Source organism: Colobus angolensis, unplaced genomic scaffold (genome assembly GCF_000951035.1).
Source record: "Colobus angolensis palliatus isolate OR3802 unplaced genomic scaffold, Cang.pa_1.0 Scaffold114, whole genome shotgun sequence".
Lineage (NCBI taxonomy): Eukaryota > Metazoa > Chordata > Mammalia > Primates > Cercopithecidae > Colobus > Colobus angolensis.
The window spans coordinates 2,440,145-2,452,841 of record NW_012112475.1 but is presented as its reverse complement, the minus strand read 5'-3'; the positions used below and the strand labels follow the sequence as shown (position 1 = coordinate 2,452,841).

At 46.0% G+C, this 12,697-nt stretch overlaps 1 protein-coding gene across 1 annotated transcript in view; it reads left to right on the top strand.

Annotated features, from left to right (window-relative positions):
- Nucleotides 1-12,697, top strand: part of KIF3B (kinesin family member 3B) — a 58,319-nt gene that overhangs the window by 27,231 nt on the left and 18,391 nt on the right. The window contains exons 2-5 of the mRNA XM_011959887.1: nucleotides 4,219-5,686; nucleotides 10,898-10,999; nucleotides 11,209-11,331; nucleotides 11,438-11,556. Coding sequence (XP_011815277.1) covers nucleotides 4,283-5,686; nucleotides 10,898-10,999; nucleotides 11,209-11,331; nucleotides 11,438-11,556 — 1,748 coding nt within the window. The 5' untranslated portion in view covers nucleotides 4,219-4,282. The remainder of the gene's footprint in view (nucleotides 1-4,218; nucleotides 5,687-10,897; nucleotides 11,000-11,208; nucleotides 11,332-11,437; nucleotides 11,557-12,697) is intronic.

Here is a 12,697-nt window from a genome sequence, read left to right as displayed (position 1 = left end):
ATGTTTTTAAAAATCCCTGCACTTAGTCAGGTGTGGTGGTCTGCACCTATAGTCCCAGCTACGTGGGAGGCCGAGGTGGGAGGAGATCACTTGAGCTTGGGGGGTCAAGGCTGCAGTGAGCTGCCATCACACCACTACACTTCAGCTGGGTGGCAAAATTAGACTGTCCTTTAAAAAAAAAAACTAAAAATTCCTGCACTGAGATTTATAGGAGTTTGGGGTCTTCATATATACTGGTAAAGTACTCTGACCTGCTTAACTACCTACCCCCACCCGAAGGACCCATTTAATCCTTTCTTCTGCTCCCTGAGTTTTCCAGCACCAAATGAAACTCTCTCTGTTTTTGTTTTTACTTTATAAAATTTTAACACCTCCCCCCGCGCTCCCCCCCTTTTTTTTTGGAGACGGAGTCTTGCTCTGTTACCTAGGCTGGAGTGCAGTGGCATAATCTAGGCTCACTGCAGCCTCTGCCTCCCAGGTTCAAACAATTCTACTGCCTCAGCCTCCCGTGTAGCTGGGATTACAGGCATGTGCCACCATGCCCGGCTAAATTTTTGTATTTTTTTTTAGTACAGATGGGGTTTCACCATGTCGGCCAGGCTGGTCTCGAACTCCTGCTCAGGTGATCCATCCTCCTTGGCTTCCCAAAGTGCTGGGATTACAGGTGTGAGCCACCATACCTGGCTCTATTTTCTTATTTGCATTCCAATTCTATTAAATTTATTGATTGATTTTGTATTTTTAGTAGACCGTGGTGGCAGGTGCCTGTAATCCTAACCACTTGGGAGGCAGAGGCAGGAGAATTGCTTGAATCCAGGAGGCAGAGGTTTCAGTGAGCCGAGATCACACCATTGCACTCCAACCTGGTCAATAAGAGCAAGACTCCATCTCAAAAAAAAAGGAAGTTATTGCTGGGTGCGGTGGCTCACGCCTGTAATCCCAGCACTTTGGGAGGCCGAGGCCGACCAATCATGAGGTCAGGAGATCGAGACCATCCTGGCCAACATGGTGAAACTCCATCTCTACTAAATATGCAAAAAAGATTAGCTGGGCATGGTGGCGTGTGCCTGTAATCCCAGCTACTCGGGAGGCTGAGGCAGGAGAATCACTTGAACCAGGGAGTCGGAGGTTGCAATGAGCTAAGATCACGTCACTGCACTCCAGCCTGGCAACAGAGCAAGATTCTGTCTCAAAAAAAAATTGTTGATTGAATGAGTGATTTTTATGTAATGCATTATACCACATCCTTATTTATTTGCACAGGCCAGTTTTTATTGATGATTGTGGGATTGAAAAGTATTTTTAGCACAAGCTAGGAAATTCAAACACTACAAATTAGTATACTGTGAAAAGTTTTTCCTTTTTTTTTTTTTTTTTTGTGACGGAGTCTCGCTGTGTCGCCAGGCTGGAGTGCAGTGGCGTGATCTCAGCTCACTGCAACCTCCACCTCCCAGATTCAAGCAATTCTCCTGCCTCAGCCTCCTGAGTAGCTGAGACTACAAGTATGCGCCACCACGCCCAGCTAATTTTTGTGTGTTTTGTAGAGACGGGATTTCACCATGTTGGCCCAGATGGTCTTGATCTCTTGACCTTGTGATCCACCTGCCTCGGCCTCCAAAAGTGCTGGGATTACAGGCGTGAGCCACCATGCCTAGTCTTTCCTCTCTCTTCAAGCTTCTGAGTCTCCTAGGCCCACAGTTCCCCTGCTAAGTCTGTTACTGTTACTATCTTTAGAAGTATACTTCTGGCCGGGCGTGGTGGCTCAAGCCTGTAATCCCAGCACTTTGGGAGGCCGAGACGGGCGGATCACGAGGTCAGGAGATCGAGACCATCCTGGCTAACACGGTGAAACCCCGTCTCTACTAAAAAAAATACAAAAAAAACTAGCCGGGCGAAGTGGCGGGCGCCTGTAGTCCCAGCTGCTCGGGAGGCTGAGGCAGGAGAATGGCTTAAACCCGGGAGGCGGAGCTTGCAGTGAGCTGAGATCTGGCCACTGCACTCCAGCCTGGGCGACAGAGTGAGACTCCGTCTCAAAAAAAAAAAAAAAAAAAAAGAAGTATACTTCTAACAATATTGTATTCATATCAAGCGTATAACATGCATATATCCCCCCTTTTCTTATGTAATGTTTGTTTTTTAAATAGAGTTTATTTTTAGAGCAGTTTCAGGTTCACAGCAAAATTAAGCAGAAGGTACACAGATTTCCCACATACATCTGCCTCCACACATGCAAAGCCTCCCCCATTATGGACATCTCCTACCAGAGTGGTACGTTTGTCATAAGTAACAGACTTACATTGACACATCATCACCCAAAGTGTATAATTTACATTAAGATTCATTCTTAGTGTTATGGCTTCCATTTTTTCACGCTATGTAAACTGTACAGTACACACTATCACCTACTGTTTTTCACTTAACAACATATCTTGGTATAGGATTACATTTAGATTACCACCTTCTTTTTCATAACTGCATAGGATTCCACTATACTGAATATATTTAATTTAATCAGTCTCTTCTTGATGGGAACTGAGGTTGCTCACAATCTATTGCTACCACAATAATATCCTCGTATATATGTCATTGTTTAAGATCTGTATCTCTAGGATAAACTCTTAACAGTACAATTGCTAGGTCAAAAAGTATATGCATTTTAAATGTTGATAGATAGTTCCAAATTGCTCTACCCAGAGGTTGTAGTATTTCAACAGGTTATAGTAGTTCAAGAGGATATAAGACTTTTTTTGATTTAAGAAAAGGTTTCATTCTGTTGTGTAGGCTGGCGTGCAGTGACTCGATCATAGCTCACTGCAGCCTTGAACTCTGGGCTCAAGCAATCCTTCTGCCTCAGCCTCCTGAGTAGCTAGGACTACAGGCACACATCACCACCCCGGCTAATTTTTAATTTTGTATTTTTATTTCACTTTATTTATTTTGAAACAGAGTCTTGCTCTGTTGTCCAGGCCAGAGTACAGTGGCGTAGTCTTGGCTGTCTGCAACTTCCGCCTCCCAGGCTCAAGCAATTCTTATGCCACAGCCTCCCCAGTAGCTGGGATTATAGGCACACGCCACCACGCCCAGCTAATTTTTGTATTTTTCATAGAGACAGGGTTTTGCCATGTTGGCAAGGCTGGTCTCAAACTCCTGACCACAAGGGATCCATCCACCTCATTCTCCCAAAGTACTGGAATTACAGGTGTGAGCCACCGAGGCTGGTCATTATTTTTATTTTACTTTTTTTTTTGAGATGGAGTCTTGCTTTGTCACCCAGGCTGGAGAGCAGTGGCATGATCTTGGCTCACTACAAGCTCCGCCTCCTGGGTTCATGCCATTCTCCTACCTCAGCCTCCCGAGTAGCTGGGACTACAGGTGCCTGCCACCACGCCCCGCTAATTTTTTGTTTATTTAGTTGAGACGGGGTTTCACCATGTTAGCCAGGATGGTCTCGATCTCCTGACCTCGTGATCCACCTGTCTCGGCCTCCCAAAGTGCTGGGATTACAGGCTTGAGCCACCGCGCCCGGCCTACTTTATTTTTAAGATAGAGTCTCACTCTGTCATCCAGACTGAAGTGCAGTGGTGTGATCGCAGCTTACTGTACCCTCAACCTCCTGGGCTCAAGCAGTCCTCCCATCTCAGCTTCCCAAGTAGCTAAGACTGGAGGCATGGGCCACCATGCCTAGCTAATTGTTTTTTTATTTTGTTTCATTTTGTTTTGGAGAGATGGGGGCTCACTGTGTTGCCCAGGCTGGTCTCAAACACCTGTACTCAAGTGATCCTCTGGCTTCAGCCTCCCAAAATGCTGGGATTACAGATGTGAGCTACTTTGTACAGCCTAATTTAAAAATTTTTTGGAGACAGGGTCTTGCTGTGTTACCCAGGCTGGCCTCAAACTCCTGGTCTCAAGGAATTTGCCTGCCTCGGCCTCCCAGAGTGAGACCCAGACTTAAAAGATTTCCAGCTGCCTCAGCCTATAGCATAAGATCAGATATTGATTGAGAGGAGGATGCGCTCACCAACAACACTGGTGGACTGCAGTTTTTCATTTTTACCACTGAAGCTGGTTAAGATCCTGTGAGGAAATACACAGTGTGGTAAAGTTATCAAATATGGCTGTCAGGTTAGCGAGATGAAGACGATTTAGGTGTGTCAGCTTCTGTCAGGCAGCCCCCAGTGACAACGGTACTGTGTTTACTTACTTTTGCTTTTTTTCTAGGACCTTAGCATCCTGAGACATTTTGAATTGACACCCCTCAAGATTGACTGGATCAGAGTTCATCATGTCAAAGTTGAAAAGCTCAGAGTCAGTCAGGGTGGTGGTTCGCTGTCGCCCCATGAATGGCAAGGAAAAGGCTGCTTCATATGACAAAGTGGTGGATGTGGATGTTAAACTGGGGCAGGTATCTGTGAAGAACCCCAAAGGGACAGCCCATGAAATGCCCAAGACCTTCACCTTTGATGCCGTCTATGACTGGAATGCCAAGCAGTTTGAACTGTACGATGAGACGTTCCGACCACTTGTTGACTCGGTCCTGCAAGGTTTCAATGGAACCATTTTTGCCTATGGGCAAACTGGGACAGGAAAAACCTACACAATGGAAGGAATCCGTGGTGACCCTGAAAAAAGAGGAGTCATTCCCAACTCATTTGACCACATCTTCACCCACATCTCTCGATCCCAGAATCAACAGTACCTGGTCAGGGCTTCTTACTTAGAGATCTACCAAGAGGAGATCCGAGATCTGCTCTCAAAGGATCAGACCAAAAGGCTTGAGCTCAAAGAGAGGCCTGACACAGGAGTGTATGTGAAAGACCTGTCTTCCTTTGTCACCAAGAGTGTGAAGGAGATAGAGCACGTGATGAATGTGGGGAACCAGAACCGTTCTGTCGGTGCTACCAACATGAACGAGCACAGCTCGCGTTCTCATGCAATTTTTGTTATCACTATCGAGTGCAGCGAGGTGGGCCTTGATGGTGAAAACCACATCCGTGTAGGGAAATTGAACCTTGTAGATCTTGCTGGCAGTGAACGGCAAGCCAAGACTGGTGCACAAGGGGAGAGATTAAAAGAAGCTACCAAGATCAACCTCTCCCTCTCCGCTTTGGGTAATGTCATCTCTGCTCTGGTGGACGGCAAAAGCACTCACATTCCGTATCGGGACTCAAAGCTTACCAGGCTCCTCCAAGATTCCCTTGGTGGCAATGCTAAGACTGTGATGGTGGCCAACGTGGGGCCTGCTTCTTACAACGTCGAAGAGACTCTGACCACTCTGCGATATGCCAACCGTGCCAAAAACATTAAGAACAAACCAAGGGTCAATGAGGACCCCAAGGATGCCCTCCTTCGAGAATTCCAGGAAGAGATCGCTCGGCTCAAGGCCCAGCTGGAAAAACGGTCCATTGGCAGGAGGAAGAGGCGAGAGAAGCGGAGGGAAGGTGGTGGCAGTGGTGGGGGTGGGGAAGAGGAGGAGGAGGAGGGAGAAGAGGGTGAGGAGGAAGGGGATGATAAGGATGATTACTGGCGGGAACAGCAAGAAAAACTGGAGATTGAGAAGCGGGCCATTGTAGAGGATCACAGCTTGGTTGCAGAGGAGAAGATGAGGCTGCTGAAGGAGAAAGAGAAAAAGATGGAGGACCTGCGGCGGGAGAAGGATGCTGCCGAGATGCTGGGCGCCAAGATCAAGGTACCATACCTATACCCCTCCTTAGGCCCTTGCCCCATCAGTGCTTTTGCTTTCATCAAACAACAACAAAAAACATAACCATATGAGGGATGATGTCTCTCTCAGTTTTGGATTTCCAACAGCCCATGATACCCTGTACTCAATAAATCTTTGTTTAATTGACATGAATGATTTTTTCACATTTACAAAAATGAAAATTGAATTCATAATGAGAATAATTATTACATATGCACGTAGTATAAAGAACAGCAATAAAAGTAACACCATGTACCCCCCACCCAGTGTAAGAAATAGAACAACATCCGTTTTTCTTTCTTTTTTTTGAGATGGCGTTTCACTCTCGTCCCCCAGGCTAGAGTGCAGTGGTGTGATCTCGGCTCACTGCAACCTCCGCCATCTGGGTTCAAGTGATTCTCTTGTGTCAGCCTCCCGAGTACCTGGGATTACAGGTGCCCGCCACCACGCCTGGCTAAGTTTTATATTTTTAGTAGAGATGGAGTTTCACTATGTTGGCCTGGCTGGTCTCAAACTCCTGACCTCAGGTAATCCACCTGTCTCGGCTTCCCCAGGTGCTGGAATTACAGACATGAGCCACCGTGTCCAGCTTTTTTTTTTTTTTCCTCTTTTCTTTTTTTTGAGACAGGGTCTTGCTCTGTCAACCCTGGAGTGCAGTGGCCCAATCACTGCAGCCTCGACCTCCTAAGCTCAATGGATCCTCCCACCTCAGCCTCCCAAGTAGCTAGGACTACAGGCCAGCAACTTTGCCTGGCTAAATTTTTAAAATTTTTTTGTAGAGACACGGTCTGCCTATGTTGTTCAGGCTGGTCTCAAACTCCTGGGCTCAAATGATTTTCCCACCGCGCCCTCCCAAAGTGCTGGGATTACAGGCATGAGCCACCACACCCAGCTGATACCCATGTCTTTAGTAGCTCCTTGTGTTCCCCTCCCCCACAGATAGCCATCATCCTGAATTCTATGTTTATTGTTTCCCTGCTTTTCCTTATAGTTTTGTCTTGTATATATATATCTCTCTAAAGAAAACATGGTTTCATTTCATAGAATTTTTTACTTTAAATAAATGGAATCCCAGTCATGCCATTTGCTTTTATTTTTGCAACATTATGTTCATGAGATTTATCCATGTTGATGCCTGAAGCTGTGGTTCACTCATTATTACTGTTCCAAGTATTCCATGGTATTCCATTCTCCTGACGTGTGGGTTGTTTCCAGTTTCTGCTGTGAATGCTTTTGTGCTTGGCTTCAGGAGAACATGGACGTGCAAGATTGTCTTGTTTGGCACTGTTAGGTCTTATGGTATTTGCAGCTTCAACTTCTCTAGACAAGGACAAGTTGTTTTCTAAAGTGGTTGTGCAGATTGAAGCATCTAGCAGCAGGGTATGAGTTCTGGATGCCCCTCATCCTTACCAGCACTTGTGATGATCAGACTAATGTTTGGATATAGTATAGCCTCTCGGTGCAGTTTCAGTATGTAGTACCCTGATTACACAAGATATGGAACACTTCCATCACCCCCAAAATGTCCTCATGCTACTTTCTTATAGTCAGCCTCCTCTCCCAACTCCTATGTGCTAATATATTTCCTTACATCCACTCCATTTTCCACCCAATGGCTAGTTAGCATTCTGGAGTGCTGAGGCTCCCGTTGTTTTGAGTCTTCTTTCTGGTGGCAATTCACTATGCCTACAGTTGCCTGGACTCTGAGCTTCCACTGGGTTTTAATGGCAGAGGACAGTGCAAAGGTAGACTTGGAAGTCTGAGGATGGGCACTGGCTAACCGCAAGCCAGATTTCCTTGGAAATGTTCAGTTCTGTTTTATTGAATTCATGCAAACTTTGATTTCTATCCTAAAATGTCTCCATGTTTACAAATTTTAAAATTAGAAGTTCTCTTTGCCTCCCCCCTACCCCCACTGTATGAAGCTATACTTTTTTTTTTTTTTTTTTTTTTTAATCAGTGGCTTCATAGTAGCCCTTTCACAGAGCTGGGTGCTATTTTACTTCAGAGGCAGGGTTCTTAAAACCTTGAAAGTCCCTTCTAGGACTTTTAAGACCTGATGTGAAAATGGAGTCATATACAATACACTTAGGAGGTAACTTTGTTCCAGGGAGGGGTTCTGAGATGCCATTATGTCAAAGCACTTCATGCCTTCTCACTGCTGCACGGTAAGTGTGACTGGCTGTGCCCATATTTTGTTTTGTTTTGTTTTGTTTTGAGATAGGGTCTTACTCTGTCCCCCAGGTTGGAGTGCAGTGGCGCGATCTTGGCTCACTGCAGCCTTGACCTCCTAGGCTCAAGCAATCTTCCCACCTCAGCCTCCGAGTATCTGGGAGTACAGGCGCACACCACCATGCCCAGCTAATTTTTGTGTATTTTTTGTACAGACGAGGTCTCACTATGTTGCCCAGGCTGGTCTTGAACTCCTAGACTCAAGCAGTCCTCCCACCTTAGTCTTCCAAAGTGTCAGGATTACAGACGTGAGCCACTGCACCTGTATGTCCGGCCCCATGCCCGTACTTAACTTGCATACTGTCTTTTAGGATCAGATCTGTTATTCAAGGCCAGGAGCACCTAGATTCTCTAAATAACCCCTCAGAAAAAGTTGAACTCTCAGAGTCTGAGTGTGCAAGATACAGCATCAACTCAAGGTCACTGCATCTCTTAGACATTTTGACTATGGAGAATGACATTACTTCCATCTTTCTCAATCCTTGGATGCTGTGAAATCATAAAAAATGGTTAGAGGCTGGGTGCGGTGGCTCACGCCTGTAATCCCAGCACTTTGGGAGGCCAAGGCAGGTGGATCACTTGAGGTCAGGAGTTCAAGGCCAGCCTGGCCAACATGGTGAAACCTCATCTCTACTAAGAATACAAAAATTAGCTGGGCGTGGTGGCATGCACCTGTAGTTCTGGCTACTTGGGAGGCTGAGGCACAAGAATTGCTTGAACCTGGGAGATGGAGGTTTCTGTGAGCTAAGATCATGCCAGTGCACTCTGGCCTGGGCGACAGAGCGGGACTCCATCTCCAAAAAAAAAAAAAAAAAGAGTGTTAGAGCAGTTAGGTATTGTTAGGTATGTATGTGGAGCTTAGCAATCTAGTCCAGCCCCTTCATTTGAGAGATGAGGAAACAGGCTCAGAGGACTCACTGAAAGATGTCAGCAGAGCTCCAGTGAGGTTTATAAGTTTCTTAAAGAAAAGTTGTGCAGTTTTGGAGTCTCATGCTTTTCAGGTCCAAATCATTCTCATGGCTTCAGCCCCTATCAAAATGCTGAAGGCTCCCAATCTGCGTATCTAGCCTAGCACTGTCTCCTGCCGTCCAGGCCTAATAACCTTCTGCCCACTGGGATGCTCACAGCCACTCAGAGCCTGCTCTTGCCTTCCTTATCTCAGGGAAGCCAGACCCCTGGGAGTTATCCTTGCCAGCTGTCCCTCCCTCTCACTTACAGCCAGGTAGTCCCAAAGCCTTTGGATCCTGCCTCATCAGGGTCTCTTGGACTCATCTACTCTGCCCTCCCCAACTAGAGAGGAGGCCTAGCCCAGGCCTAGACCCCTGCAATGGCTGTCTGTCCTGTCTCCCTCCATCCTGCCAGCCCTTTGCCATTCTTCCCATTGCAGGGGAGTAATGTTTCTAAAACACACATCTGATTGTGTAGCCTCATGCTCAAAGAATATGTCAGTGGTTCCCTGAACTTCTCAGGATCAAGAAGTTTAGTCTCCTTGACAGGGATTTAGGTCAACTTCATCACTTCCTACCTTCCCCTCACAAAACAAAAGCTTTTTTTTCTTAACTAATTCCTATTGTTTCACTTCAGCTCTCTGTGTAGCTGGCCCTGTAGACAGAAAGCTTTCTCTGACTCCCTCTAAAAGTCTGAATTCTCTGACTGGGTGCTGTGCTCACGCCTATAATCCCAGCAGTTTGAGAGGCCAAGGCAGAGGATTGCTTGAGGCCAGGAGTTCAAGACCAGCCCAGACAACATAGCAAGACCTCATCTCTACAATCTGTCAGCCAAGTGTGGTGGTGTACACCTGTAGTCCCAGCTGCTTGGGAGGCTGAGGTGGGAGCATCACTTGAACTAAGGAGGTCAAGGCTACAGTGAGCTGTGACCGTGCCATTGCACTCCAGCTTGGGTGACAGAACTAGACCCTGTCTTTTTTTTTTTTTATTATTATTATACTTTAAGTTCTAGGGTACATGTGCATAACGTGCAGGTTTGTTACATATGTATACTTGTGCAATGTTGGTGTGCTGCACCCATCAACTCGTCAGCACCCATCAATTCATCATTTATATCAGGTATAACTTCCCAATGCAATCCCTCCCCCCTCCCCCCTCCCCATGATAAGCCCAGTGTGTGATGTTCCCCTTCCCGAGTCCAAGTGATCTCATTGTTCAGTTCCCACCTATGAGTGAGAACATGCGGTGTTTGGTTTTCTCTTCTTGTGATAGTTTGCTAAGAATGATGGTTTCCAGCTGCATCCATGTCCCTACAAAGGACGCAAACTCATCCTTTTTTATGGCTGCATAGTATTCCATGGTGTATATGTGCCACATTTTCTTAATCCAGTCTGTCACAGATGGACATTTGGGTTGATTCCAAGTCTTTGCTATTGTGAATAGTGCCGCAATAAACATACGTGTGCATGTGTCTTTGTAGTAGAGTAATTTATAATCCTTTGGGTATATACCCAGACCCTGTCTTTAAAAAATTTTTTTAAATCCCCACAAAGTCTGAATTCTATCCTATCAGTGTGTGTCTCCCATTAATTACTGTGTCCTTTCCTCATGATGGCGTCTGGCGCCATATGGTTAAAGCTGGCTTGCTTGTCTGTTTTCCTCAGTGGACTCTGAGCTTTGTGATTCACATTCACATTGCATCCCCAGGACCTAACATAAAGGAGCTGCTTAGTATGTTCTAAGTGGGGTTAATACTTTGTAGAAACAAGCAGAAAAAAAAATTTTTTTGTTAAAGCTAAAATTCATGTGTCTGGAGAAACTGTATTTTCAGTGTTACCAAGAAGCCTCTAGTGAAGCTGCCCCAGTCCCTCACCAGCTGAGCACAGTGTATTTTTTCCCAGAGTTTGTCCCTTTTGGCTCAGTCCTGAGCTCTTTATCTTTCACAGGTGCCCCTGTGAGGAATTATGTTCTGAGGGAAACCGTTCATGAGATGGATTCTACTTTGTTTCTCATTCAGGCCATGGAGAGTAAGTTGCTTGTTGGAGGAAAAAATATAGTAGATCATACGAATGAACAGCAGAAAATCCTGGAGCAGAAACGACAGGAAATTGCAGAGCAGGTAACTTTTCATTCTGTTTCAGGGAGAATGGGTGGGGTAAGGTGTGTTTATGCTACAGAACAAACATCTCTCATATTCGACTCTCTTCAAAGAGAATAAGAGCAAGGTGTGTCCGCCTCATCCTAGCTGGAGACTCTGATCCTAGCTTGGGGAATTCAGCATAGACACAGTCTCTAGGGCAAACTGATGAATTTTGTCATGTTGCTCAGAAACGTCGAGAAAGAGAAATCCAGCAACAGATGGAAAGTCGAGATGAAGAGACCTTGGAACTTAAAGAGACATACAGCTCATTGCAGCAAGAGGTGGACATCAAGACCAAAAAACTCAAAAAGGTATGAAAGGAATGAGGCCAGATGGAGGTGCCTTGAGACTTGGGGAAAGGGAGAACTCTACCCTTTGTACAGACACCCTCCTCACCTGCCTCTCCCCTCATTCCAGCTCTTCTCCAAGCTTCAGGCAGTGAAGGCTGAGATCCACGACCTCCAAGAAGAACACATCAAGGAGCGCCAAGAGCTAGAGCAGACTCAGAATGAGCTCACCAGGGAACTGAAACTCAAGTAAGTGCCAGGTCTTCCATAGTGCCCCCAAGCCACTTGCTGAGTCATTGGTCTTGTTTGTTTAGTTGGAAACAGCCTTGGCTGGGCGTGGTGCCCCATGCCTGTAATCCCAGCATTTTGGGAAGCAGAGGCAGGCAGATCACCTGATGTCAGGAGTTCAAGACCAGCCTGGCCAACATGGTGAAACCCTGTCTCTATTAAGAAATACAAAAATTAGCCGGGCATGGTGGTGCATGCCTGTAGTCCCAGCTACTAGAGAGGCTGAGACAGGAAGAATCGCTTGAACCCTGGAAGTGGAGATTGCAGTGAGCTGTTGTAGTGCACCACACTCCAGCCTGGGCGACAGAGTAAGACTCCGTCTCCAAAAAAAAAACAGCCCTGAGGAAAAGGGTCCTTCTCCAGCTCATCTCCTGCCACCCCATCTTCTGTTCATTCCTGAGAAAGTCACTTTCCATCCCTGGATCCCATCTGTTAACTGACTTCACCGGGTAATCTCTAAGTTCCCTTCTAACCCTACCTTCTTGAAGCTTTTAAAGATTCTGGTCTTACATCTGTCTGATGATAAGAGGGAATATTTTATTAACTTGACTTTTTATTGTGACAATTTTCTGAATGGTATAATGAATACCCAAGTACCCATCACCCAGATTCAAGGATTAACAAGCTTTTGCCATCTGTCTTTCACAAAAATATTTTAAAGCAAATCTTACCTCATGTTATCTCACGCCTACACACTTATATATATATATGATCACAGTGGTTTTTTTTTTTTTTTTTGAGACAAGGTCTTGCTCTGTCACCCAGGCTGGAGTGCAGTGGCACAATCACAGTTCATGGCAGCCTGTAACTCGTAGGCTCAAACGATCCTCCCACCTTAGCCTCCCGGATAGCTGGGACTACAGGTGTGTGCTACTATGCCCAACTAATTTTTTAAAAAAATTTATAGCCGGGCACGGTGACTCAAGCCTGTAATCCTAGCACTTTGGGAGGCCAAGACGGGCGGATCACAAGGTCAGGAGATCGAGACCACCCTGGCTAATATGGTGAAACTCTTGGGCTCAAGCAGTGTGCCTGACTCAGCCTCCCAAAGTGCTGGGATTACAAGTATGAGCTACCATGCCCGGCTTCTCCACATCCTTGT